This window comes from Schistocerca serialis, chromosome 1 (genome assembly GCF_023864345.2).
Source record: "Schistocerca serialis cubense isolate TAMUIC-IGC-003099 chromosome 1, iqSchSeri2.2, whole genome shotgun sequence".
In the NCBI taxonomy this organism is placed as follows: Eukaryota; Metazoa; Arthropoda; class Insecta; order Orthoptera; family Acrididae; genus Schistocerca; species Schistocerca serialis.
In genome coordinates this window covers 1,032,112,001-1,032,139,750 of record NC_064638.1, presented here as the reverse complement: position 1 = coordinate 1,032,139,750, position 27,750 = coordinate 1,032,112,001, and the positions used below count along the sequence as shown (strand labels likewise).

At 43.4% G+C, this 27,750-nt stretch overlaps 1 protein-coding gene and 1 non-coding gene across 2 annotated transcripts in view; both read left to right on the top strand.

The window, feature by feature from the left end:
* Positions 1-11,592: 11,592 nt before the first annotated feature.
* The window catches only part of LOC126455096 (heat shock 70 kDa protein 12A-like), a 211,257-nt gene continuing 195,099 nt past the window's right edge, over positions 11,593-27,750 (top strand). The window contains exon 1 of the mRNA XM_050091149.1: positions 11,593-12,673. Within this exon, the coding sequence (XP_049947106.1) occupies positions 11,593-12,673 (1,081 nt within the window). The remainder of the gene's footprint in view (positions 12,674-27,750) is intronic.
* Trnal-caa (transfer RNA leucine (anticodon CAA)) lies at positions 15,515-15,589 on the top strand. Its single transcript has one exon. It is a non-coding gene; the product is annotated as a tRNA-Leu (tRNA).

Here is a 27,750-nt window from a genome sequence, read left to right as displayed (position 1 = left end):
TTTCATAATCAAGTGATGGACTCATTGGCAGGAAATCGGATAAGCCCATTAATTAAGCAGTGCAAAAAGTATGTGATACCTGTGTTAACTTAATATTGAAAAGAAGTCAGATCGCATTTCAATAATACTTTCATGGGTCAGTGTTCATAGACACAGAGTGGCATTTTAATTAGGGAAATTTTCTTATGCAGACTCGAGTTTAAACAACACACAGACCGCTTACAAAGTCTTTTCGTGGAATGTTATTGACTGATACGACTCCAACTCTTGCAATGAAATCAGTGTTTTATGTGTATCTGAGTCCAAATACGATTTTATTGTCTCGCACTAATAGGTGATTTGCGACCCTTCTATGAACACCAATTTGGGAACGTGTGATCCCGAGTAACCATTGACAACGATTGTTAGTACCCCAACAAATACTGTGCCACTGATACGAATACCTTCGTACAGGATATCGAGTCATGTTCGTGACAAGCAGGCTGCAGAAGAGTCATCTACAGACAGCGAAGTAAATCTAGTGCGCCTCACGGGACTGTGAATTTTTCGTTGCTGTTCATATTAAACAGTAATGATTCAGCGGAAAGTGTTAGTTAACAATCTCAGGCTGCTCTCAGGTACTGCAGATGTCAAAGAGAAAATTCTATGTGGTAAGTTCCAGTTAAGTCACCCTGCAGGTATAGATGCTGCGGAAGTCAGAGCTGTGCCTAGAATGCATCTTGAGAACAGAATGTCCACGGAAAGGGTGCGTATAACAAATTATTAATGGTAGAAATGCTGTTGCTATATTTATTGTAAACCACACGAATGGAGCAAGAAGCTTTAATAATGCGAGGAGCATAAAACTTGGACCGGAAAAACAATAAAGCCGTGTACTGTCATCCAGGGGTTAATATTACTGTGTTCTGTACTGTTTCACGTGTTTACTTACGAATAACACCAAACGATGCGTCTAATCCAGACTATCTTCTTCCAACTGAAATAAAGTGGAACTTTTGTTTTTGATAGTGTGCAGTAAAATGCAGGTACTGATCCTAGCATGGAATTTAATCTTCCACGATAATAATTTCACACATGCAATGCTAAAAATATGCTAGATTGGTTTCTTGAACACGTTAATGAAGAAAAAAAATACTTCCATACCATACACCCATTCTGAATTTGCAATTTTGTCATATGATAACATGATGGAGACCGTGGCTGTTGTTTGAAGACAAATGTTGATGGTGTTAGGACAGCAACCAGGCACAAATTTACTTTCAGTTCCTTTATTCAATGGGCACCGTTACCGGTTTCGAATCGTTGTGATTCATCCTCAGACGGTTTACACGCTTTCTTTATGACATGTTGTGTGTTTTTTACAGATTAATTTTCGTGAAACGTCGGTTTGGTATGTTTGTTTCTATAACATTCGTCCAACAGATGTAAATGCATTCCCACTGCATTCTTATTGTTGCACACGCAAATTGTTCTCACTAAACACTTTAAATTTGTCACTGAGAAGATTTCTACCACGCACCACATGTTTTGATACATACAAAGAGCTTACAAATTGTAATCTGTTTACACATATACATCACATCTACCGATTTCGTACTATTCGGGTAATTCTTTCGTGGTGCGTCTTTTTTTCGTTCTTAGAGTGTGCTTGGTGATTTTGAATTCCACTGATAAAATTCTTCAGGTTGTTCAATTTCCTGAGATCTTGATCTGAGAGGACCGTGGTCTCCATAGGTTGATTAGAGTGATTTTATTTCGTTGATTTTTACCCCCTCTCCCCATATATGTAAGTATTTCTGTTATATTGATGACGATGTGCAAATGTCGACAATATACACTGTGTGTGTTGTTTGCAAGCAAACTTTTTGCACTCGTTCGCGTACTTACTGTTGACAACAGTAATGTCCATTCAAGATTATCATCATTTATGGCGTGAATTTATATCACGAAACGGCAAAAATAGGTTGTGCATAAGAATGATATAATTATTGAATAGCAAGGAAGAAAGGAAGATTGGAGAAGATTTGGTAATGAAATCGGCGGAATCATTTTTGAAGAGACTATTGTAGCATCTGCTTTCACTGTTTAGGGAATCTGGTTTATGGGCTGGGATCTGAAACACTGCCATACCGAATGCAATACCAGTGCGTTAATCACAGAGACACCTCGCTAATACAATGCCGTAAAAAAATTAGTGTGGTATCGATAGCTACGATGCCACGGCGTAGGTGCAAGTTCGTAGGTTGGCACTACGACACCAACACAGACGACAGCGCCCTCTAGCCGGCGCTGTGCAACTCTACGAGCGCCGCTCCAGATTCTACCCATTTGACGCCGAGCAGACGACCAAGCAACATTGTTTGTATTTCATAGTGGGCGAGCCACTACAGGTTTGACTGTGTAAATTTTGTTAGCGTTGATACATGTACAGCTTCGCACCTACGTGCTCATCTTCAGTGCAAAGTTACGTATGTCATTGACTAATATTCGCTATTAAATGTTAAGTTAAACGCAGTACCGAAGCATTTCACCTTTCCCTGCTCCTACCCACTTCCTACATTCGGCCTACCCTCCAGTTTTTCGGAGCAGATCCACGCACCGCTATCCAGGAGGGATACAAAAATTACTATACCTGGAAAGACGACTTCGATTTTGGTCAGATGACGGCATACGCCATATTCGGGATAGTAGACTTACTGATAATGGTTTCAACGTCATCTGCCAACGGGTAGTGTAGTGGCATTGCTACCAAAGCGCCATCTGTGTCTACCCTTTAATAGGGAATACTCACAGCCACAAGGGACTGTGTGGTGCAAACGTGTGAAGCTTGCAGGTAATCATGTCACGGAGACGCATTCGTGCTACATTCAGCCAACTGGGCGAGTCTGAAAGGAGTCAACCTGAGGGCTTCCAAGTAGCGGGATGGTCCTTTCGGAGAACTGTCCAACAATGTAAACGTGCTGCATCAACTGTGCAACGATGCTGGTATCAGTGGTCACGTGATCACATTCATAACCGTAGACGAGGTTCTGGACGTCCATGCAGCACTGACGCCCGCCAGAATCGTCATCTTGTAAGGGCAGCAGTGGAGATTGTACAGTGACCACACCACAGATAAAAAGACTGTTGAGTCCCGACGCGTCAACACGAAGTGTTGCAAACCGGTTATTAGCAGTGGAACTACAGACACACCTCTAGCCCGCCTTTCAGTCACGCCACAGCAACGACGTGCACACCGCGGTCCTCAACGATGAAAGCAGATCCCGCCAGCACGTAACTGACGATCAACGTTAACATGGTTAGCGCTATCTCGTAGAGTGCATTCGACCAAGACACACTGGCCACATCGCAGATCTTGTGGTTTGGTGTGTGACAAGCCATAAATCTCGTACTATCCAGTGGTCGGCACGTGCAGAATGATGTTAGACCCGTTCTTCTGCAGCTCCTGCAAGAGGTTCAAATGGTCCAAATGGCTCTGAGCACTACGGGACTTAACTTCTGAGGTCATCAGTCTCCTAGAAAAAAAATGGTTCAAATGGCTCTGAGCACTATGCGACTTAACTTCTGAGGTCATCAGTCGCCTAGAACTTAGAACTAATTAAACCTAACTAACCTAAGGACATCACACACATCCATGCCCGAGGCAGGATTCGAACCTGCGACCGCAGCGGTCACGCGGTTCCAGACTGAAGCGCCTTTAACCGCACGGCCACACCGGCCGGCCAGTCTCCTAGAACTTAGAACTACTTAAACCTAACTAACCTAAGGACATCACACACATCCATGCCCGAGGCAGGATTCGAATCTGCGACCGTAGCGGTCGCGCGGTTCCAGAGTGTAGCTCCTAGAACCGCTCGGCCTCTCCGGCCGGCCTTGCAACAGGAAGGTGAAGTATTGTTCCAACAGGATAATGCTCCTCCACATATTGCCCGTGACACTCAACCTGCTCTGTAAGACGGCAGAAACTTTCCTAGCCAGCACTATCTCCGGACTTGTTCCCAGTCGAACACGTGTGAGATATAATGGGACGAGAAACGACTCGTGCGACCCTTCAACCAGAACTCTTACAGAACTACGTGGACAGGTTGAGCAAGTGTGACACGACGTATCCTAGGACAGTATTCGCCATCTGTACGATCGACTGAATGCCAGAGATAGCACCTGCATTGCCGCCCATGGAGTCTACTCTATGCACTAGTATAGGGATTTCAGCATGGGTCGATCGATACCTGGTACCTCAGAACTGTTTGTGCTATTGATCTGTAAGTGTAATAATTTCGTATACTCTACATGCACCGTTGCAACAATAAATGGCCAGTGAATTGGAAACCTCTAAATGGGTGTACTAATTTTTTTCTGGTGGCGTATTTAATAATGAAAAACACCTGTAAGCGCCACACTGCACGCAAAGGCTGTGTAATCTTCCCTGACCCATTAACCCTTTAAATGCTAGCGACATGTATATCTGTCGCTAACGTAAGCACGCTCTGAGCTAACGACGTATATAGGGTTTCAAGAAGGATTGCATGAAAACAACAAGACATTCAGAACATTCATGTCAGCGGATGGAACATCTCTTCAAGTTTCTAACTGACATTACAAGTACTCAGTAGGGCACAGTTTGTAATGCTGTGAACGTCAATACGTGCTGCAGTTCAATGAAGTCGATGACATGAATTGCCCCAGAAAGGGGCGACAGCAGTGCACTTCGTACGTCTGGTTATTGGATTACCTATCTGTAGGCGCGCAAAACAACATGGGACTGACGATACAGGGGTTGGGAAAAAAATATGGAAAAACTGCGAGAAACACGTGCTTGAATATAAATGCAGACGATAGCCAAGGCTACAGGTAGTGTGTTGTATTTCACCACGAAGGCACCTGTGCAATGTGCTCAATACGTTGCAAGTGTAGTGGTGTAAACTGCCTGGGCATTTACGAGTTGGTGCAAATGTCCGGAATAAATTCTTGGACAAATGCCCCAAATTCATCAATGCCCGGGCATTTGTGCATTTTATAGTTTAACTGATAAGTGACGCTTATACAAAACTTCACGCTGATATTTTGTTTTGAACAGCCTACTTGTCTAGTGGTTGGATAATCAAGTTGCAAAATCTGGTTGAGAGTCAGGGGAGAATAATTAGGGGAAAATATATATATATATATATATATATATATATATATATATATATATATATATAATGGGGTCAATTTTATTTTCACGGCACTGCAGTCATATGGAAGTAGATAAAGAAAGGAGCAGAACAGGAAACTGTGATCTGACTCAAATGTCGCTGCATCTGACACTAAAGCTGTTTTTTTACTGAAAACAGATAAACACTTAAGAACACATTTATCATTAAGAAACATATGCTAGATGTTTAATACACTCTGTAGTAATTTTGTTATTAATAATCATTCTTCAGTAATATTCAGAGATTTGGCACGGATTATAAAGTGTGTTACATTACAAAGCAATGACGTAAGGACAATGTTTATCTACGTCAAGTTGGAATTCTAGTTTTAAGAAATCTGCTCTCTTCTTTCTTTTCGTTCTTAGTAATAAAGACAATGAATGAATTACGTAGATATAAGTGTAAACATTTACTAATTTTCAATATTAGGTGTATCATCCCATCCGTTATTTTAACTGATAAATTATACAGTGAAGAGCCATAGAAACTGGTGCACCTGCCTAATATCGTGCAGGGCCTCCGTGAGCTCACAGAAGTGTTGCAACACGACGTGGCATGGATTCGACTAATGTCTGAAGTAGTGCTGGAAGGAATTCACACCGTGAATCCTGCAGGGCGGTCCACAAATCCGAAAGATTAAGAGGGGAGGATATCTCTTCTGAACAGTACGTTGTAAGGCATCCCAGATATGCTCAATAGCGTTCATGTCTTGGGAGTTTGGCGGACAGTGGAAATGTTCCTGGAGCCATTCTGGACGTGTGAGGTGTCGCATTGTCCTGCTGGAATTTCCCAAGTCCGTCGGAATGCACAATGGACATGAATGGACGCAGGTGATCAGACAGGATGCTTACATAGTTGTCACCTTCAGAGTCGTATCTAAACGTATCAGGGGTCCCATATCACTCCAAGTGCACATGCCTCACTCCATTACAGAGCCTGCAACAGCTTGAACAGTCCTCTGCTGGCATGCAGGGTCCATGGATTTGTGAGGTTGCCTCCATACCCGTACACGTCCATCCGCTCGATAGAATTTTAAAGGAGACTCGTCCGACCAGGCAACATGTTTACAGTCATCAACAGCCTAATGTTGGTGTTGACGGGCCCAGGTGAGGCGTAAAGCTTTGTGTCGCGCAGTTTTCAAGGGTAAACGAGCACCGCCGTCTCCGAAAGCCCATATCAATGATGATTCGTTGACTAGTTCGCATCCTGATGCTTGTTGATGGCCCAGCATTGAAATTTGCAGCAATTTGCGGAAGGGTTGCACTTCTGTCACGTTGAACGATTCTCTTCAGTCGTCGTTGGTCCCGTTCTTGCAAGATCTTTTTCCAGCCGCAGCGATGTCGGAGATTTGATGTTTTACCGGATTCCTGATATTCACGGTACACTCGTGAAATGGTCGTACGGAAAAATCCCCACTTCATCGCTACCTCCGAGACGCTGTGTCCCATCACTCTTGAGCCGACTATAACACCACTTTCAAACTCACTTAACCGATCTAACGACTGCGCCAGACACTTGTCTTACATGCGCATTGCTGACCGCAGCGCTGTATTCTGCCTGTTTACATATCTCGGTATTTGAATACGCCTGTCTATAGCTGTTTCTTTTGCGCTTCACTGTACATTCTAGCATTAAAAGATCTGAAAAGTACTTTTTTTTATAAATGTCCAGATTCTGGGCATTTAAGACTGCTTTGGGAGAATTCCCGGGCAAATTCCCCATTTGATAAGTGTCAGTAATTGTTGGTGCTGTTGGTGCTTGTATGGTGGATGCTTATTTCCGAAAGTAGACGAAGTGAGGCATCACATCGAAGATTTATACCGCATACAGGGAAAGCGGGTGAACATCATCCGATAAGTCACAACGCGGACGAAAGTGTGTGTCAAGTGGTCGTGACAACCGTCATTGAAGAGGACTGTGAGGAAAGTAAGAGAACATCAGCTGTAAAAGTCACTGCCGACGTGAATGTCGCACTCGCGACCCGTGTCAGTACCAAACTAACGAGAAGGGAGCTCCATAAGCAGGAACCTGCAAGGCGAGCTGGAATCACAAAGCTACTCATCAGCGATGGAAAATCCCGTAACACGAGAAAATGGTGACGGAAACATGGACCGTGGAGCTATAGAACACAGTCATTTGGTCGGATGACTCTTGGTGCACGCTGTTTACAATTTCTGGCCGAGTTTACTTCCTAAGAGTGAAACAGGGCGAGGTTTCGGTGATGAACTGGAAGCCATATAGTGGTATTCCATGGGCCTCATTGGTTCTTTGAGAAGTCGTATAACTTCCGAGAGTCATGTGACCGTTTTGGTTGGTCAGGTTCGTCCCGTGGTACAATATTTGTTCCCCAATGGTCATGCTGTGTTCTAAGACGACAGACCCCCTCTTCACACATCTATCATCGCCCAGGACTGGTTAAGTGAGCAAGAGGATGAGTTGTCGCATCTCCGCTAAAGGTGTCACCAGTTTTCAATATTATTAAGCCCTTATGATGTACTTTGAAGAAAAGGATTCATGACCGCTATGCACTTTCGTCATCGTTACCTGAACTTGGCCCTGTTTTGTAGGAAGAATGGTATGCGTTTCTTTTCGAAAACCATACAGGACCTGTATTTACCCATTCCGAGACGACTGGAAGTTGTATTGAATGCCAACGGCTTTCTTACACCGTATTAGACATGGAAATGTGTTGTGTTTTTGATGTTTCCATACTTTTGTCCACCCCTTTAATGCCTATACATTCTGAGACGACCCGCCAGTGCAACTACGTACTGGCGCGTACTGCAGATCGAAACTTGGAGTAATGCTCTGTCCACTGGCATGTGTCATTTTTAGTCGGCCGTTGTGGCCGAGCGTTTCTAGGCGCGTCAGTCTGGAACCGCGCTGCTGCTACTGTCGCAGGTTCGAATCCTGCCTCGGCCATGGATGTGTGTGCTGTCCTTAGCTTAGTTAGGTTTAAGTAGTTCTAAGTTCTAGGGGACTGATGACCTCAGATGTTAACTCCCATAGTGCTCAGAGCCATTTGAACCATTCGTGTCATTCTTCTGTATGTCTTACAGTTTTCGTCCAGTCATCCTCTGAAACCTTGGAGGTACTTATGAATGACAATTTATATGTTAAAAGAGTCAATAGCTCCAGAAGAGCGATTGTCTAATACATATGTATCGATGTTTTAAGGTAACATAAACACACAAAATGACCCACAGCGCTTCACTGAGATATTAATCATACTAATAATAACATTAACAGTTTATTAGTTACATGTTTCATACATCATTTGACCGATTCTTTTATTGAAATGCTTTGGAACGATTCAGTTTCCAGGGTATGTATACATGATTAGTGTGAACATTAATGAATTCGAAGGGGATGTCCAATCCCTTGACCAACGCGCTCCCCTGACCTTGCTCCTCTTGACTTTTTCCGTTGTGTAGTCAGCGCCAGTAAGAATAGTACCTGAGCTTCTTCTGCGCATCTTTAAAGTTTTTGATACGACTGTGCAATCTTACAGAGATGGCAGCAGACCGTATTATTCGTTTCGGACCTCTTGATAAGTATGGAAGTGTGATTACGCATGTCAATCACATCGCGATTACGGGCAGCACGGGGTTCACGCCTGAGCCTCAGGACGTGCGCTAGCAGCGCATGTCGGGTGTTTCAAGCGTCAACTTCGCGTCTCAATATCTCGGTATGTAATGGGAATATTGCGATGCAATCAACGCCATTGTGTATGTGCTTTGTCATGCTATGGATTGCAGAAGAAAAAATATAGAAGGTCCATTTAAAAAAACATATGTTTGTGTTAAAAAACACATATGCTTTCGTTTTAGAATGTTTCCAAATATGTACATTCATGGGCCCCAGCCCTACATTGATACCGGTGAAAGTCGTTTTCCAATAGCTGTTATTGTTCCAGAGATATTTTGGGTGGACAAGATAGCTGGGACACCCTGTATAATGAAGTAGATGGTTGTCATATTGAATATTTACTCCACAGTAGTGTAGCTCAAATTATAAAATTGCACTCTACTGTTAATAAAAGTTTTTCAAACTACAGCATTCTGGTGTCTCATTTAGTCTACTAAATGCGTAGAATGGGCATAGTTCTGTTTAAACTTAACACACATTTCTGACCATAAGTTTCTTACATCCAAACTGTATTCGGAACAGATTCTACAGACAGTAGTCACATATACTTCTGAATGCATCAGAAAAATTACATCATTGCACGACAAATAATTCAAGAGGTATAAAGTAATCAACACTGAAATTCTTGAAAATTTGCCACATCATTTATGACGTTCAAATTTATTACTTGTTTGCCACTAACTCTATTCGCAACACGCTTTGCGGATAGTATGCATATACGTTTCTCAATGTACCTACAAAAATATGTCATTGTACGACACATAGTTCCGGAGATATGATATCAAATACTGAGATGCGTGAAAAGTTGCCACATGATGCATAAAATTTAAATACCTCACTTCTTTAGAACTAACACTTTTCAAAACGAATTTCACAGACAGTAGCCACCAGTAGATGTACCTGCAGAATTATATCATTGTACGACCCATAGTTCAGGAGGTATGACATCATAAATGTTGAGCTGCGAGAAAATGAAACTGCAGCGCGGAATTCACTAGAGAGACATGTCAAATCTGTGTACCAATATACATGAAATAAGTTAAATACATGTGAAATATGTGCGTGAGCCGGCAAAGCCATGGGTGGAAAGCTCATCCTAAACCCCTGGAATGATTTCAACCAAATTTGGTACACATATTAGCTATAATCTGGACACAAATACTGCGGTGTAACAAGCACCAAACTCCTGTTGGGGTGGGGTGATAACGTTGAGAGAGAAGGGCGATGAGGAGATGGACAGAGAGAGGCACAGCTAGGAGCAGGAGGAGGAGATAGAGATAGGGGAGAAATAGAAGGAGATGGACAGAGAAAGGAAACAGGAGAAGATGGACAAAGTCAGGGTTAGGAATAGATAGAGAGGTGGGAGAGAGGAGATGAACAGAGAAACAGAAGAGGAGGAGATGGACAGAGAGAGGAGAAGGTAGCAGATGGACACAGAAAGGAATGTGGAAGAGATGAACGGGGAGACTGGGAGAAGGAGATGTACAGAGGGGGAAGTAGCAGATGGACAATGGCGAGGAGCAGATTGACAGAGAGAGAGAGAGAGGAGAGGAGCAGATGGACAGAGAGGGGGGAGAAGGTTATGGACAGAGAGTGTGGGTGGAGTAGGTGGACAGAGGGAGGGGAGTGGGAAATGGGCAGAGAGAGGGGTATGGAGGAGATGGACAAAGAAAGGAAAGAGGAGGAAATGCACAGGGATTGGGGGGGGGGGAGGAAGAGATTAGGCACAGAGATATGGAAGAGATGAACAGACAGAATTGGGGGGGGGGGGGATAGGAAATGGAGAGAGAAGGGGGAGAGGAGAAGATGGACAGAAAGGGGGGAGGAAAGGGCACAGATATGAAAGTGGAGTAGATGAATAGGAAGAGGAAATGGACAGAGATAGGGGGAGGAAGAGATTAGGCACGAAGATATGGAAGGAGGAAATGAACAGACAGAAGGGGTAGTAGGAAATGGACAGAGAAGGGGGAGAGGAGAATATGGACAGAAAGAGGGGAGGAAAGGGCACAGATATGAAAGTGGAGGAGATGAAGAGGGAGAGGAAATGGACAGAGAGGCGTGGGAAAATGGACGAAGAGAGGTGGAGGAGGTGATTGACAGAGAGGGTGGAGGAGATTGACAGAGACAGAGGAGGGGATGGTATTAAAGGAGTGAGAAAAGAGATGGACAAAAGGGGAGGAGCAAATTGACATAGAGGGGGGGGGGGGAGAGGAGTAGATGGCCTAACAGGAGAATGGGATAAATATATACCAGCGCAACGGCAGGTAGTCGGCTAGTTGCTTTATAAGTAACTCTTTATCCGCGGGTAACACCGTGGGCGCACCTAGTTCCGCGATCTTCTTTTGTCTTGCGTTCTGAGTGTATCCTATTCACAGTTCGAGTCGCTAACCTCTACGCTACCCCTTCCAGTCCGTCACGTCGTCGAAGCTGAGGTAGAAGTAATGTCGTCGACCGCAGAAGGACTTGTCCCGTTGTCCTCCCTCCACAAGGCGTCACATACGCAGAGACCCGGAGAAAGAGCTCGAATATTCCAGCAGTGCGCTACTGGTTGCGCTGCGCAGTAGCCTCGCGTGTCTCGGCGTGGCCGGGGCGGATGCGCGGATGGTCCAGCAAAACAACAGCAGGCAAGAGAGCAGGCAGAGCGCGAAAGGCGGTCAGTTACATAAGGACGGTGCGGCGCCGTGGCGCGTGACGGTCGGCCCGCGGGCGGCGAGGCCCACAGACCCAGTCAGTCGGCGCCTGGCCAGCCATGCCGCTGCAGACGCGCTGGCCCGAGGGCGCCGAAGAGGAGGAGGAGGGGCCGGCGCCGCTGGAGCACAAGGGGCTGTGCGTGGCCGCCGGCGCGCGCCCGCGCAGCCTCTACCTGCCGGGGGACGGCTCGCTCGAGGATATATTAGCCTCCGGGCAGTGCGCGCGCCAGTCGCTCGACGACTACACCGGCGTCCGGGCCGTGATGGAGGAACTGTACAGCTACCCCAGGAACCACCACCCCTACCACCGCGCAGAGGCGACGACCGGCAGCGCGAGCAGCGACAGCGACTCGCCACCCGGCGTCGAGGACTCCGATCACCGGAAACTCGGCACCGTGGCCGGCTTCTCCACCTGCTTCGCCGTCGGCAGTCTGTCAGACCCGACAGTGCGCGAGGTCTACCGCGCTGCTGCTCACCCCGGAAGAATCGCAGATGTGTCCGAATACACTCGACCAGCTACTGCCGACTACCGAGAGGCCTACGGCTACAACCTGTACGAGTCGCTGCAGTTTATAGACAAGGACCAGTCGTGGAAAGAAGCTCACGCGTACCCGGCTATAGCCGACGGCCGACGTGGGCCTCACTGCTACCTGGACGCGGCCGTGCAGACTTCCGACGAAGAGGGTTCCGTGCCGTCGGATGACTCGCGCAACCGATCGGACCAATCTTCTTCGAACGGGTCGAACCAGTCACTGGAGTTCCCGGAAAACGATCACTCCGGCGACGGTGCTCCTCACACGCTGCGTCCGTGGTTTCACGACAACCCGATGATGAGCATAATACACGAGGAAGAGGGCGAGTCCAACGAAAATCTCAGTTCACATTCGAGTCACAGGTCGCACAGTTCTGTCGAAGTACCGGTGGGCGAAAAGCGGGAGACGGTGAAGCAAGAGTCGGCTGCGCTGTACGAAGAAGTGAAAAGTCCTCGAGTTTACGAGAACAACGTGCAATCTGAAACTCCAAACGACGAGAAGAAGTACCCACTACCGCTGGATAAGCTCACATCAACAGGAGATGAGGAAGCTGCCTCCAACGGCCGATACTTCTGCCTGGTGTCCACGCCACCTCCACAGGAACCAGGTAAGGAGTGTCACTCATGTTCCATCAAGAAATTACGCGCTGTACTTCGAAACATTTTTGAGTGTGTTTTGCCGAGAGCCCAGTAAATGGCGAACTGAAAAACCAAAAGAGTTACGGAATTTCATAGTTTTGTTATCTTCAACGATCATTACAGACATGACAGTGTTAGTTCTATTTGAAGTATTGACTATTTTCTCTACATTGTTGTGCTATCCTAAACTAGCGACTTTTTAAAAAAAGAGACAATTACGACGGCGTGATGGAAAGCAATCCTTGTCTCCGTATTTTTAAAGGTCAAACTCTTAAAGCTTTTTGAATAAAACAAACGTTATTAACACTTTACATCTTTATTCTTCACGTCTACATATTTGTTTCACAACATAGTCACCATGGCAACGAACGTATTTCTCTCAACGCGAGAGCAGCTTGTTGATTTCTTTGACGGAGCGACAACCTGCTCGCACCGCTTCATCACTACCAAAGTGAACTCCACGAAGAAGTTCTTTAAGTTTTGGGAACAAATAAAAATCGGATGGGGAAAAGTCGGCACTTTACGGAGGATGATCGATGACAGTGAATCAAAGGTGTCGGCTCGTTGCAGATGTTGCAGCGCTCGTGTGTGGTCTGGCATTATCCTGCTGAAGAACAATATGGTCCATGCATGGACGAACGTTTTCTGTGGTTAGAAACTCAATTGCAGCACGCTGTTTCTCAAGCGCCGACATAGTTATGCTACACACCATCATGTTACACGCTACGATTCGGAGCCATCTAGCGGTAGAGGACTGCTGTAGAAGATTAATAACGCTTGTTTTATTTAAAGAGTTTTTATGTAAAAGATTCGATGGCGTTACTTTTCAGCGTACCTTGTGCGTTGTCACACAAAAGACGGGCTAATTCGTTCAGCTACATATATTGACACTGGTTACGACGCCATGCTATAGTCTCTTTTTCTTTGTTACGATCTACTTAAGTTTCGTGCGTCCTCGTTTTCGAAAAAGAAGGAACGTGACTATGGTCTTATTCAAGTGACCAAGCGTTCAGTTATTAAAAAGTTAAACCATGTTTCTCCTATATCAGAAATTCATATTTTCAGATTTCGTCGATACAACTAACAGTGGTGTTTTACCTTGTGTGATGCATATTAGTCTGTACACACATCTTCAGTACCGTACAAATATCATATTAATCTGCGAGCTTTTATTGTTGTTGGATTATCTAAAGCAATTAGTTTTCCTTTTTTAGATTCTTCAGATTTTGTTTCGTTTCGATTTTCTCAAGCTTTTCTCACCTGTTGGTTACATATATCTGGCAATGTCATCTGTTTACTCATACTTTTCCCGTCACCACTATAATTCTACGTGACTCTTTTGCCATTGCTTCCTTGCAAGGAAGGAAAGATAGGTTACCTCCTCACAGTTATCTAGGCGGCTACACGAAAGCGACGGAGGAAGTCGGCCACTTATTTTTAGGAGGAATCGCCCTCATTAAGTTTTCAATGGTGTAAGGAATTTATGCGCAACCTATACGAGAGTGGTCGAACCGTATTTGAAACGAATTTCAACGGAATACGAATTTACTGTTTCAACCATTATTATTTGTGCTGTCAAGTAGCACCAAACATTTTGCGGGTTGTTAGCAGACATAGTTCAAGTACAAGATCAATCAAAACAGGAGGCCGGTGGGTTGAAAGAATTATCAAACCAGCAATAAACCTACGAAAGTATAAGAGATTTTATTTGTCAGTCCGGGATCGCTAGTTTCGTATTTATAATATTCTTGTTGGATGTGTTGCTTAGTAGAAAGATTAGGTTTCTAGATGGATTTTTAGAAGTCGGAAAGAGATCGGTAATCCAAAAGCGATAAATACAAACAGTTTTTGACACAGTGGTCGCGGTTCTCCTTCCGACATAAAATGTGTAACTTTTGTAGAAAGTACAAAAAGAGGGACAAGGTGATAAGAGAGAAACACTCCTTGGTAAGACTACCAAATGTTCCCATGTTTTTGACGAAATACATAGCAATGGAAATTCTGACAAACAGATTATTTTACGAAAAAAAAAGTTTGGGTTTCTAAGCAAACAACAAAGTGGTAAAATTCTTAGGTCTGGAAAATTTTACTCGAATGACACGGGACTTTTATGGTAATAAGGAACAACTGTTGATCGTTGAATCGACAGAAATTGGACAACTAGGCCATCACAATCCCTTAGACTGCGTGCTGTCTCACTGACCATGCCCTGGATTTCATATCGCAGAGGCACATTAGTACACACTGTATCATCTTGCGGCGAAATTTCATTCTCATTGCCGCAGTATTTCATGTATTGAACGACCACATATTTTTCCCTACCGAATCGAAGTCGCTTACCTGACTTTCGAATACTTTTGCAAACTTTTATCTCTAAAGCGCTGTAAGTTAAATGAATGAAACAAAAACTTTCAGTCTCTCAATTCCGTTTCTAGAAATAACAGTGAGTTGCATTTCCTTGTGTGGAAATATTTCATTAAGGGTTGATGTTACTTCTTGCTTCATTACAAAGGATACTGGAGCTCAGATGATAGCATTTCTCCGTGGCTATATCTACGAGTTCACTTTAGAATATTCTTATCACTCAGATGGACCGTTCTCCTTTTCAGATTTGTTACTTCTAAGGTTACAGATCATCCGAAATCTGGCTTTGCATTGTGTCTGCTGTTCTACTATGGATGTAAGAGAATTTCTCTGTTTTGCGCGTAGACACACTCAGTTTCTCCTTCGCAGGAGAGCTTCTGTAAAGTTTGGAAGGTAGGAGACGAGGTACTGGCAGAAGTAAAGCTGTAAGGACGGGGCGTGAGTCGTGCTTGGGTAGCTCAGTTGGTAGAGCACTTGCCCGCAAAAGGCAAAGGTCCCGAGTTCGAGTCTCGGTCCGGCACAGAGTTTTAATCTGCCAGGAAGTTTCATATCAGCTCACACTCCGCTGCAGAGTGAATATCTCATTCTCTGAAATGATTCTTCGTAGCATATCAAATGCTGCAGAAGCCGATGCATGAGTCGGATCTGCATCAAAGAATTTGAGGATTCTCCCTCGCTCATCAAGACTTTACGAACTTAACCGACACTCTGTGCTCTTCTTACAAGTTGATTGCAAGCAGCATTGAGACATAATGGGTGAAATGTACTGCACCTTCGTAAGTTTGAATCACACACTTATCCGAAGAAGGGAGTACTCATTTCCGGGGGCGCAGTGATTAGTACACATGACTTCTATTTTACAGAGCATCTGTCCAGTTCTCCGTCTAATCATGCAGATGTGGGGTTACCGTGCTTGTCCTAGATCGCTAAAGGCAACTTCCGGAATGGTTCCTTTGAAATGGATTTCCTTCCTCATCTTTATTCTTTCACAACCAATGCTCCACCTCTAACGGTCGCGTTGTCTGCGTGGTGTTAAACTCTGATCTTCGATTCTTTCCTACTGGCAGCAAAACTCTTGTTTGTGGAGAAATCTTGGCGATTATTAACAATGGTTGCTCAAATTTTTGAACATTACCCCTTTCCAGAGCAGTCTTAGCTTGATTAAAAATAGGACCCACGCTGGAATTGTGCTGAAACAGTCGCAAAGAGGCGTTCCACCCACACTCGAACTGGACGAGAGCCACACACCCGGTGGTGATTTGTGGGAAGCATGAGTGGATCTACTGTATTTAGGTGAAACACACAGGTGTTTGCGTATTGCAGAATACCATATACATTTGTGAGCAAGATTTACCACCACAATAATTAAAATGCCCAAAACCAAAACGATAAACGACTGTTGCTTACTCAAGTAAGTTACTTAGGGGCTTCAGAAAGTAAGTTACACATGTTGTTCCACGCTAAGACCATTTTGCAACGAGAATGTCGTAATGCCAGAAGAGAGTAGGCCTACACGTTCTGTGTTTCCTGCAGACACAGTTGTGCTGCGTTATGAATAACAAGTGGTTTACAGTACGGGAGTGAAATGGCATGGCAACTAGAAACGCACTCCAAAGATGAAGTAGGCGGGACAGCACGATTTTTGTGAACAAAGTGTCTGAACTGCGCACAGATTCACTTTGTGGCGGTGCGTGGACCAAATACAATGTCGGCTTCACCCTAGTGAATGGTCATTTGAGCAAAGCAGCATAGACGTGAGTGTTGCCAATCGGTAAGCAAGACCATTGTCACCGACCGCAGACGGCAATATCCAGACAACCAGCAAGTTGAAAGAAAATCGGGGTGGAGGATGGGGGGAGGGGGACTGAAGAGATTTTCATATGGTGAGAACGTTCACATAGCGGTTGTCGAATGGCACTGTAACCAATGAGTGGATTTATATCGTCGAGGAATTGAACTATTGGTACATGGTTCCGACCCTAGGTTACAGAGACTTGGCGACTACGATGAAAACAGTGTGATGTATCTGAATCACTTTGTAGTGTAATGCAGTGTTCAAAAAAAGTTGGTTGGCTTACCATAATACAGTAATGTGTTACTTACCTTATGAAGTCCGCTCATATATCTCGAGCAACAGTAATTTTCAAAGAATTTTCTTTTTAAAAAGAAGTGAAATAAATATGTGTCAAATGGATGGTAATATGAAATACTTGGGCAATATTTAATAGTCGGTTAAAAATATAATAAATAAACTACATTTGGTAAAAAATATGTAATGAGGCTTAGACAATATACTACTTATAGTACCATATAATTTTGGTGTTTAGTAAGCCAAACCTGTCTCTTTCATTTACATATACCAAAAATATAGTCTTCCTTCACTGTGACAGTAAAAACGAAATGGGCCTACAGAGAGCAAGCCAAACAGAGCACACAGATATCTCCCTGTTCGAAACATTTTCCGTCGCAGAAGAGATATTCCGCATAGTTGACTCACAGTGCAATAGACGATACGATGTGCAAACATCAGAATGGAATGACTCATCATCACCTCTTCAGTCACCTCCCGAAATAAATTGTAATTTATCAAAGAGTTTTATTTCTTCTTTTGTTGAGAGGTTTCTGAGTTCTTGCGTTTTAGATTGTAGCCGTTAGAACCTTTGTTGCCTTCGGGTTACTTAACTCTTAGCCCGATCTCTAACTGACTCTTCATGGACAACATATTCGTATAGATGACGTCCCACCTGGACAGCTTCTTTTTCGGTGGAGGTTATTGAGAGGGGAATCAAAGTTTTAGTGGATAAGGAGCGGACGCATAAGAACAATTAGAAGAAAGAAGAACAGTTGCCTTAGAACTCTTAGATGTTCCATGTAACCCAACACACTAACTCGGAAAAATGTAATTTCTGCTGATAAAGAGAAAGTTGCTAGCTAAAAACTGGTCTGTGCATAATAAAATAATACTCTCTGAATGCGCATTACACTTAATTATGGTATAGGCCTATAGGTTCCGCCTTGTATGCAAAACATTGTTTTTTCTTGTTACCTAAACATGTTTCAGTATCTCTGTGCCATCCTCAGTGGGTTTTGTTTATTGGAGAACTGTAAAAATGAAAAAAAATTAGGTTGTAACTGATCCAACAGAATGATGCCTAAAGACAGATTTTCTCTGTTTTTGTTCTTACCTTGATTTTACATTATATGGTTTTCCCGGACTATCTGTATGCGTCCTGCACTGATAGCTTGTCATCTATAAATCAAACGATGTAAATGTGAATTTTATAAGAGAGTTAACAGAAGCCCTGATATTTAAAAACGTGATTTCGCTGTAGCAACGTGTTTTGTGTACTTATTTGTTATTACTCATATTTTTTGTGACTGATCCTTCTTCTTTCTCGTTCCGAGGGCACTGCACACTCATATTACTTGTACTTTGCGTATTTTCAGTTTTGCAATCGTTTTTTCACTTCGGGAAACACTGTGTACACGATGTTGTTATGTGTCCTAACCCCGCCAGCGTTTATTTGTTCCCGAGTTAGTTTGTCGCGGAATTTGAATTTTTTTTTTACTTTTTTCTCTCTCTTGTGTGTGTGTGTGTGTGTGTAAGCTCCTTTAGCTGTTTATGTTGCCTTTTCTGTAAAGTTCCTTTAATGTTTTAAATAATGTGCCCTTACAGAGTGTAGTGTATTCATTTAAAACTTGTTTGCCTTCTGTATGTGGAAGTTTTCTTCTATTGTTAGTTTGTGGTATAGGCTGTGGCTGGGTTTCAGTGTTTTTAAGTCTGTTGCCACTGTAGTTGGATGGAGTTTATAAGCTATTAGGTGGTCAGCTACAGGAACTTTACAGCTAATGTAGCTTACACACGCACTCACACACACACAAACACGCATACAAAAGAGAGAGAAAACAGCAAATAAAATTTAAATTCCTCGCCAAATTCACTCGGGAACAAATGAACGCCGACGGGGTTAGGACACACAACATGCTGTACAACGTGTTTTGCGAAGTGAAAAGGCGATTGCAAAACCGAAAATACGCAAAGTACATTGAATATGTGTGTGCAGTGTTCTCCGAACGAGAAAGAAGGAGGATCAGTCACAAAAAATGTGAGTAATAACAAATAAGTGCAAAAACCATGTTGCCACATCGAAATCACGTTTTTTTAGAATATCAGGGCTTAGGTTAACTCGATAATAAAATTCACATTTACATCGTTTGGTTTTCAGATGGCAAGCTATCAGTGTAGGACACCATACAGATAGTCCTGGAAAACCATATAATGTAAAATCAAGGTAAGAACAAAAGCGAACAAGAACAGTCTTTAGGCTTCATTTTGTTAGAACAGTTACAACCTAAAATCAGTTTTACAGCTGACCAATAAAGAAAACCCACTGAGGATGGCACAGAGGTACTGAAACATGTTTGGGTAACAAGAAAAAAACAGTGTCTTGCATTAAAGGCGGGTCCTATAGCCCATAATTTTAACTGCAAACGCGAAAGAATTACAAGAACCACAAATCCAAAAGATTAACATTACACTGAATCTCAAAGTTTAAGACATGCATCTGATAGTTGATATAAATTTTTGAAAACTTACCTGCAGAAATTTCGCGAAAACTGGAACACAAACTTTCTTGAACAACGAGGAAGGCAATGCTTCTTAGCGCTCGACAACCATTACAGGTATCATGGGACAACTGTGAAAAGGCGTACGATTCTCCTACGAGACAGCAGCGCCTAATAGAGGAGAAACGTCGGTATTACAGATTCCTCGACTATTCCAAAATAACGGAATCTATCTTTGGGTGTGATAAAATTACTGTAATTGTGGTACTGTATGACATCTTCAAGAATGAAACTTCATTTAGTTCTATCTACGACGCTTAAGCAAGAATCATCGACAGCTGCTGGGATTCACAATCTGAGCTTGTCAATACTCCATAACGGTTATGCCACGCATGAATTTCATCTTCTGTTCGTAACCATTTAATAACGTCTGAATTAGCTCATGTGTACCGCATTCTCTTTTGACGATAAGTTATAGCTTATTCTTCGTTGCTTTTTTTGCTGGACGCTGTCCCGATTCTTCACGGAGTCGCGTGTTAATTATTGGATGTGGCAATGTTAGTGGCAATGAAGTGGCCGGATGCCCTTCATGTCGCCACATCTAATGTAAGCGAATCATGTTGTTTATATCGGCTTTTGCCAACAGCATCCTGGGTGGTCCACTAAATCGTAGAACTAACAAGAAGAAGACACTGCACTGATCATTTTTAGGTTTCCTGTTCCTGCTGGGTTAGCAGCTCTGAAAAACTTAATATGAAACAGTACTAAACAATAGTTCCGCCAGAAACCCTTCTACGCACATAAGCAGGAAATTATATTATTACCAACGAAAGAAAAACAGCTGCTGTCTAATTAGTCATGAAAGGAAATCTTTTGCTTATCCCCTGCCTCCAATGGCTTGTTTCTGTCCTTTTCTCAAACGAAATTTTAGTAGACGGTTGCTACGACATCTGCAACTAATCACTTTCTTCCCCGACTCCACCTGCCTATTAGCAATACAACGAAAATGTATTATTACTGTAATCAATGTGTGCTTCCGGGTGTACTTCCGAGATAATATTTCGACGACCGACACAACTGTCCTCTTCAGGTGCTGCGAATTTTTCTATTATTTGTGGGCCTATTCGTTTCCTGGACTCCAACCAGATCGTGAACTATTGTTGGTTCCGCGGCGCTATTAATAGTTGCCAAGGCGACCGATGACACGACAGCCCGATTTTTGTATTTTTTAAATATTTATGATACCTGAATTTCGGAACTCACATATCGGTCTTGTTGTTGTTGTGATCTTAAGTCCTGACACTGGTTTGATGCAGCTCTCCAGGCTACTCTATCCTGTTCAAGCTTCTTCATCTCCCAGTACCTAGTGCAGCCTACATCCTTCTGAATCTCCTCAGTGTATTCATCTCTTGGTCTCCCTCTACGATGTTTACCCTCCACGCTGCCCTCCAGTACTAAATTGGTGATCCCTTGATGCCTCAGAACATGTCGTACCAACCGATCCCTTCTTCAACTCAAGTTGTGCCACAAACTCCTCATCTCTCGAATTCTATTCAATACCTTCTCATTAGTTATGTGATCTACCCATCTAATCTTCAGCATTCTTCTGTAGCACCACATTTCGAGAGCTTCTATTCTCTTCTTGTGTAAACTGTTTATCGTCCATGTTTAACTTCCATACATGGCTACACTCCATATAAATACTTTCAGAAACGACTTACTGACACTTAAATCAATACTCGATGTTAACAAATTTCTCTTCTTCAGAAACGCTTTCCTTGCCATTGCCAGTCTACATTTTATATCTTCTCTACTTCGACCATCATCAGTTATTTTGCTCGCCAAATAGCAAAACTCCTTTACTACTTTAAGTATCTCATTTCCTAATCTAATTCCCTCAGCATCACCCGGATTAATTCGACTACATTCCATTATCCTCGTTTTGCTTTTGTTGATGTTCATCTTATACCCTCCTTTCAAGACACTGACGATTCCGTTCAACTGCTCTTCCAAGTCCTTTGCTGTCTCTGACAGAATTACAATGTCATCGGCGAACCTCAGAGTTTTTACTTCTTCTCCATGAATTTTAATACCTACTCCGAATTTTTCTTTTGTTTCCTTTACTGCTTGGTCAATATACAGATTGAATAACATCGGGGAGAGGCTACAACCCTGTCTCACTCCCTTCTCAACCACTGCACTGCTTCCCTTTCATGCCCTTCGACTCTTATAACTGCCATCTGGTTTCTGTACAAATTGTAAATAGCATTACGCTCCCTGTATTTTACCCCTGCCACCTTCAGAATTTAAAAGAGAGTATTCCAGTTAACATTGTCAAAAGCTTTCTCTAAGTCTACAAATGCTAGAAACGTAGGTTTGCCTTTTCTTAACCTTTCTTCTAAGATAAGTCGTAAGGTTAGTATTGCCTCACGTGTTCCAACATTTCTACGGATTCCAAACTGATCTTCCCCGAGGTCGGCTTCTACCAGTTTTTCCATTCGTCTGTAAAGAATTCGCGTTAGTATTATGCAGCTGTGACTTATTGAACTGATAGTTCGGTAATTTTCACATCTGTCAACACCTCCTTTCTTTGGGATTGGAATTATTATATTCTTCTTGAAGTCTGAGGGAATTTTGCCTGTCTCATACATCTTGCCCACGAGATGGTGGAGTTTTGTCAGGGCTGGCTCTCCCAAGGCCGTCAGTAGTTCTAATGGAATGTTGTCTACTCCCGGGGCCTTGTTTTGACTTAGGTCTTTCAGTGCTCTCTCAAACTCTTCACGCAGTATTGTATCTCCCATTTCATCTTCATCTACCTCCTCTTCCATTTCCATAATATTGTCCTCAATAACGTCGCCCCTATATAGAACCTCTATATACTCCTTCCATCTTTCTGCTTTCCCTTCTTTGCTTAGAACTGGGTTTCCATCTGAGCTCTTGATATTCATGCAAGTGGTTCTCTTTTCTCCAAAGGTTTCTTTTATTTTCCTGTAGGCAGTATCTATCTTACCCCTCGTGAGATAAGCCTCTACATCCTTACATTTGTCCTCTAGCCATCCCTGCTTAGCCGGCCGGTGTGGCCGTGCGGTTAAAGGCGCTTCAGTCTGGAACCGCGTGACCTCTACGGTCGCAGGTTCGAATCCTGCCTCGGGCATGGATTTGTGTGATGTCCTTAGGTTAGTTAGGTTTAATTAGTTCTAAGTTCTAGGTGACTGATGACCTCAGAAGTTGAGTCGCATAGTGCTCAGAGCCATTTGAACCATTTGAGCCATCCCTGCTTAGCCATTTTGCACTTCCTGTCGATCTCATTTTTGAGACGTATGTATTCCTTTTTGCCTGCTTCACTTACTGTATTTTTGCACTTTCTCCTTTCATCAATTAAATTCAGTATCTCTTCCGTTGCCCAAGGATTCCTACTAGCCCTCGTCTTTTTACCTACTTGATCCTCTGCTGCCTTCATTATATCATTCCTCAAAGCTATCCATTCTTTTCTACTGTATCTCTTTCCTCCATCCCTGTCAATTGTTCCCTTATGCTATCCCTGAAACTCTGTACAACCTCTGGTTCTTTCAGTTTATCCAGGTCCCATCTCCTTAAATTCCCACCTTTTTGCAGTTTCTTCAGTTTTAATCTACAGTTCATAACCAATAGATTGTGGTCAGAGTCCACATCTGCCCCTGGAAATGTCTTACAATTTAAAATCTGGTTCCTAAATCTCTGTCTTACCATTATATAATCTATCTGAAACCTTCTAGTATCTCCAGGATTCTTCCATGTATACAATCTTCTTTCATGATTCTTGAACCAAGTGTTAGCTATGATTAAGTTATGCTCTGTGCAAAATTCTACCAGGCGGCTCCCTCTTTCATTTCTTACCTCCAATCCATATTCACCTACTACGTTTCCTTCTCTTCCTTTTCCTACTGTCGAATTCCAGTCACCCATGACAATTAAATTTTCGTCTCCCTTCACTACCTGAATAATTTCTTTTATCTCATCATACATTTCATCAATTTCTTCATCATCTGCAGAGCTAGTTGGCATATAAACTTGTACTACTGTAGCAGGCGCGGGCTTCGTGTCTATCTTGGCCGCAATAATGCGTTCTCTATGATGTTTGTAGTAGCTTACCCGCACTCCTATTTTCCTATTCATTATTAAACCTACTCCTGCATTACCCCTATTTGATTTTATAATTATAACCCTGTATTCACATGACCAAAAGTCTTGTTCCTCCTGCCACCGAACTTCACTAATTCCCACTATATCTAATTTCAACCTATTCATTTCCCTTTTTAAATTTTCTATCCTACCTGCCCGATTAAGGGATCTGACATTCCACGCTCCGATCCGTAGAACGCCAGTTTTCTTTCTCCTGATAACGACGTCCTCTTGAGTAGTCCCCGCTCGGAGATCCGAATGGGGGACTATTTTACCTCCGGAATATTTTACCCAAGAGGACGCCATCATCATTTAATCATACAGTAAAGCTGCATGCCCTCGGGGAAAATTACGGCCGTAGTTTCCCCTTGCTTTCAGCCGTTCGCAGTACCACAACAGCAAAGCCGTTTTGGTTAGTGTTACAGGGCCAGATCAGTCAATCATCCAGACTGTTGCCCCTGCAACTACTGAAAAGGCTGCTGCCCCTCTTCAGAAACCACACGTTTGTCTGGCCTCTCAACAGATACCCCTCCGTTGTGGTTGCACCTACGGTACGGCTATCTGTATCGTTGAGGCACGCAAGCCTCCCCACCAACGGAAAGGTCCATGGTTCATGGGGGGATATCGGTCTATTAAACCAAATCAATATTCTCCTTAAAATAGACTGTGAAATTTTCGGTCGTTTTTACATCCTAAAGGCAGGTCGTTATTTCGAGGAGCTGTGTGGCTCTGTGGCAGAATGGTCTTCTACCATGTGGGCAGCTGTGTTCGATGAGTGGCCATGATAGAGTTTTAAGCAAAGAGGTATGTTTCACGAGCAGTTCCGTGAAGCATAAGACACATAAACACGAAAAAATATTTGTAAAGTTTTTTAATGTAAAAAATCCTTTCTTCCAATCTTTTATAAAAGATGAGTAATTAAGAATGTGGAATGAAGGCTTTCACGGCATGTGTTGTCATCACTTAACACTTCCGGGGTGAGATGCCGTGGTCCATACATAAGACTTTCCCCTGACGTTTCGCCTTCGACTGCGGAAGGCATCCTCCGAGGACAATCGGCGAACTGCAACGAGAGCACGAGTGAGCGCCGTGTATAAGCCGTCCAGAGGGCGCCGCTGTCAATCACGTGACGTCGGCTGTGCTATGATGTCTGATACTGCCAACTTTCTCAATTGAAATTAATCGACTGTGACGCTGTTGCTCCAAGGTTGACATCCATATCTTATCCATCTTAATGCCTTCATCTTCTCTATTTAAATTATTGCAGTGTTTGACAATCTCAATGGCCTCTCTGTATATTCGCGCATAATAATGTGACGTCTTTGCTGTGACGGTCGTCTCACTAAACTTTATTTCGTGATCACCTTCCTTAAACACATGTTACGCTACAGCCGATTTATCAATATGTCAGAGGCGGCGGTTCCTTTTATATTCACCCAGACGGGTGTTGACGCTTCTTTTTGCTGTGTCTATATAGACCTTTCCACAACTGCACAGAATTTTATAGACATCTGGTGTAGCTATAAGATGTCGTTTATCTTTTGTGGATTTTAAAAAGTAAGGTAACTGATCGCATTGGAAAAATTTTAAGTAAGTACGATGTGGAAACTGTTTTCAGACCCATACCAAAAATTAAAGAATGTTTGGCCATGTTGGCTAATATAAGTTACAAGGCCAGAATAATCAACCATCAAGACATGAGCCCCTGTAGTAACTGGGAAGGATGTGACCATTCCTCGAAAGTCTACTCCGACTTCTAGAATGTTATTCTTTGTTGGTTGTTCTATCTTTTTCTCGTTGTCACTTCTTGGCTGTCCTTTGCCACACATTCGAAAGGGGATTAGTATAGAATATTTTGCTGATGGAGAAATTATTATGACACATTTTTAAATTGTTGGCCACCTGTCCTTGGATATATATTACACGCTTTTAATGCAATGGTTTCCACTGATTTCTCCTCATACCGTTGACCACTGCTTATTCTGCCACCTGTTGGGGGTAGTTTCCTACCCCAAGGACATGGGGGTGTCCTGCACCTCTGTCTGGTCCTCCATCCTCTTCGAAAAGGCCCGTTATCAGAGCGAAGGTGACTCAGTGCACCAAAAGTCTGCTGCTGCCATTGCCGATGATTTTATTCACAAATTAAGCAATGGCTGATATCGAACCCGGGACCCAACCCGTTTTTATTACGAGTGAAAGACGCTACCCTTAGACCCTAGAGAAGATATTGGGTGCAAATGAGAAAAGCCATTGAGATAAGCGACAAAGGGCAGATTATTATCACGCAGAGCCTGTGAGCGAGTATTTCGAAAACGGTGAAGCTGGTCGAATGCTCACGTCTCCACTGTCGTGAGCATCTACGAAAATAGGGAGAATGGCAGTGAAACTACCACTAGGCGCTAAACGGTTGGACGTCCACGACTCTTCACAGAATGTGGTGTCCAGATGCTTGCCTGCTCTATAAAGTGGAATACATGGTGATCTGTTGCATCTCTGCCGAAAGAGCACAATGCTGGTACACTCCCAAGTGATTCGGAGCGCACCGTTCATCATACATTGTTGAACGTGGAGCTCCACAGTAGACTACCCCTACGTGTTCACGTGTTGAACCAACGACATCGTCGATTACGACTGCAGTGGGCTTGGGACCAACGGGATTCGACCGTCGATCAATGGAAACATGTCGGCTCTTCGGGTGAACCGTATTTTTGTTACACTAGGTCGGTGGTCGACTCCACAAACGCCGTCATCGAGATGAACAGCGGCTCGAAACGTGCAGCGCAGCGCGCCACGGACGAAAGCCGGTGGGAGCAGTATTATGCTGCGCGAGACATTCTCCTGCGCTTGCATGGGGCCTGTGGTAGAAATCAAAGACACGCTGACTTAACCACCGGCATCCATTCACGCTTGAAGTCTTCTCCGACGATGATGTCATCTTTCAGCAGTATTACTGCCCGTGTCTTGGAGCCAGCACCGTGTTACAGTGGTTTGCGAAGCAATACAGTGAACTCATGTTGATGTCCCGGCGACCAAATTCGAATGATGTAAATCCCATGGAACCCATTTGGGTCGTTATCAGACGCCACCGAAGCGCACTCAAATTAACGGTCGGTTATCTACGCGAATTACATAACCTGTGTGTAGATACCTAATGCCACATACCTCCACAAACCTACCAACAAACTGTCGGATCCACGGATTCAGTGATGTATTTCGTTCCAAAGACGGACAAACATGCTATTAAGCAGACTCGTCAGAGAATGTATATACGTAATGACAATAATTTCATTTGGCTCAATGACCTGGTGCACTTCAGCTACTTGCCAGTCGCTAAATTATCCCAGTTAACCAAGAGGGGAACGGGGGCCTATAGTTTAACGTGGAATCCGAATCAGGTATTGTATCTGGAGACTCATCACGTCGTTGAGAGGTGAAAGCTACAGTGAAACGAAGATTGAAAAATCCGCGGTCCGTCTGAGATTCAATCCCACGCTCTATCGGATGCCAGGCACACGCATTACCTCTGGAACATCAGACCCGAAATATATATACAAAGTACCCCTTTAGCCTTCGTTCTCGTAAAGTGACAAACATTAAGCCAAACGTCACAGCAATTGTACAATAAGTGAAGCGTCATGTCTCAAATTAATTGTCTAAATAATATTTCCGTAAAATACATGTTTGTAACTTCATTTGTTAAATAAAGTGAATATTTTTGAAACAAATAATGTGAACTATTTCTTTCTTTCTTCCTTTCTTTTTTTCTTCCGGCCCTTACATAGCCACAGTGCGGGGTTTGTGGCCCGCAGCACTAGAAAATCTGTACACCCTGACCTATAGGTCCTGATGAATGAGTTTTCAAGTATCAATATATGTGACATATATGGCCGTATATTTTGATTGCATTGACTTAGAAGCTGAAATTATTTACTCCGCCAAGGAACCACAGACCTCG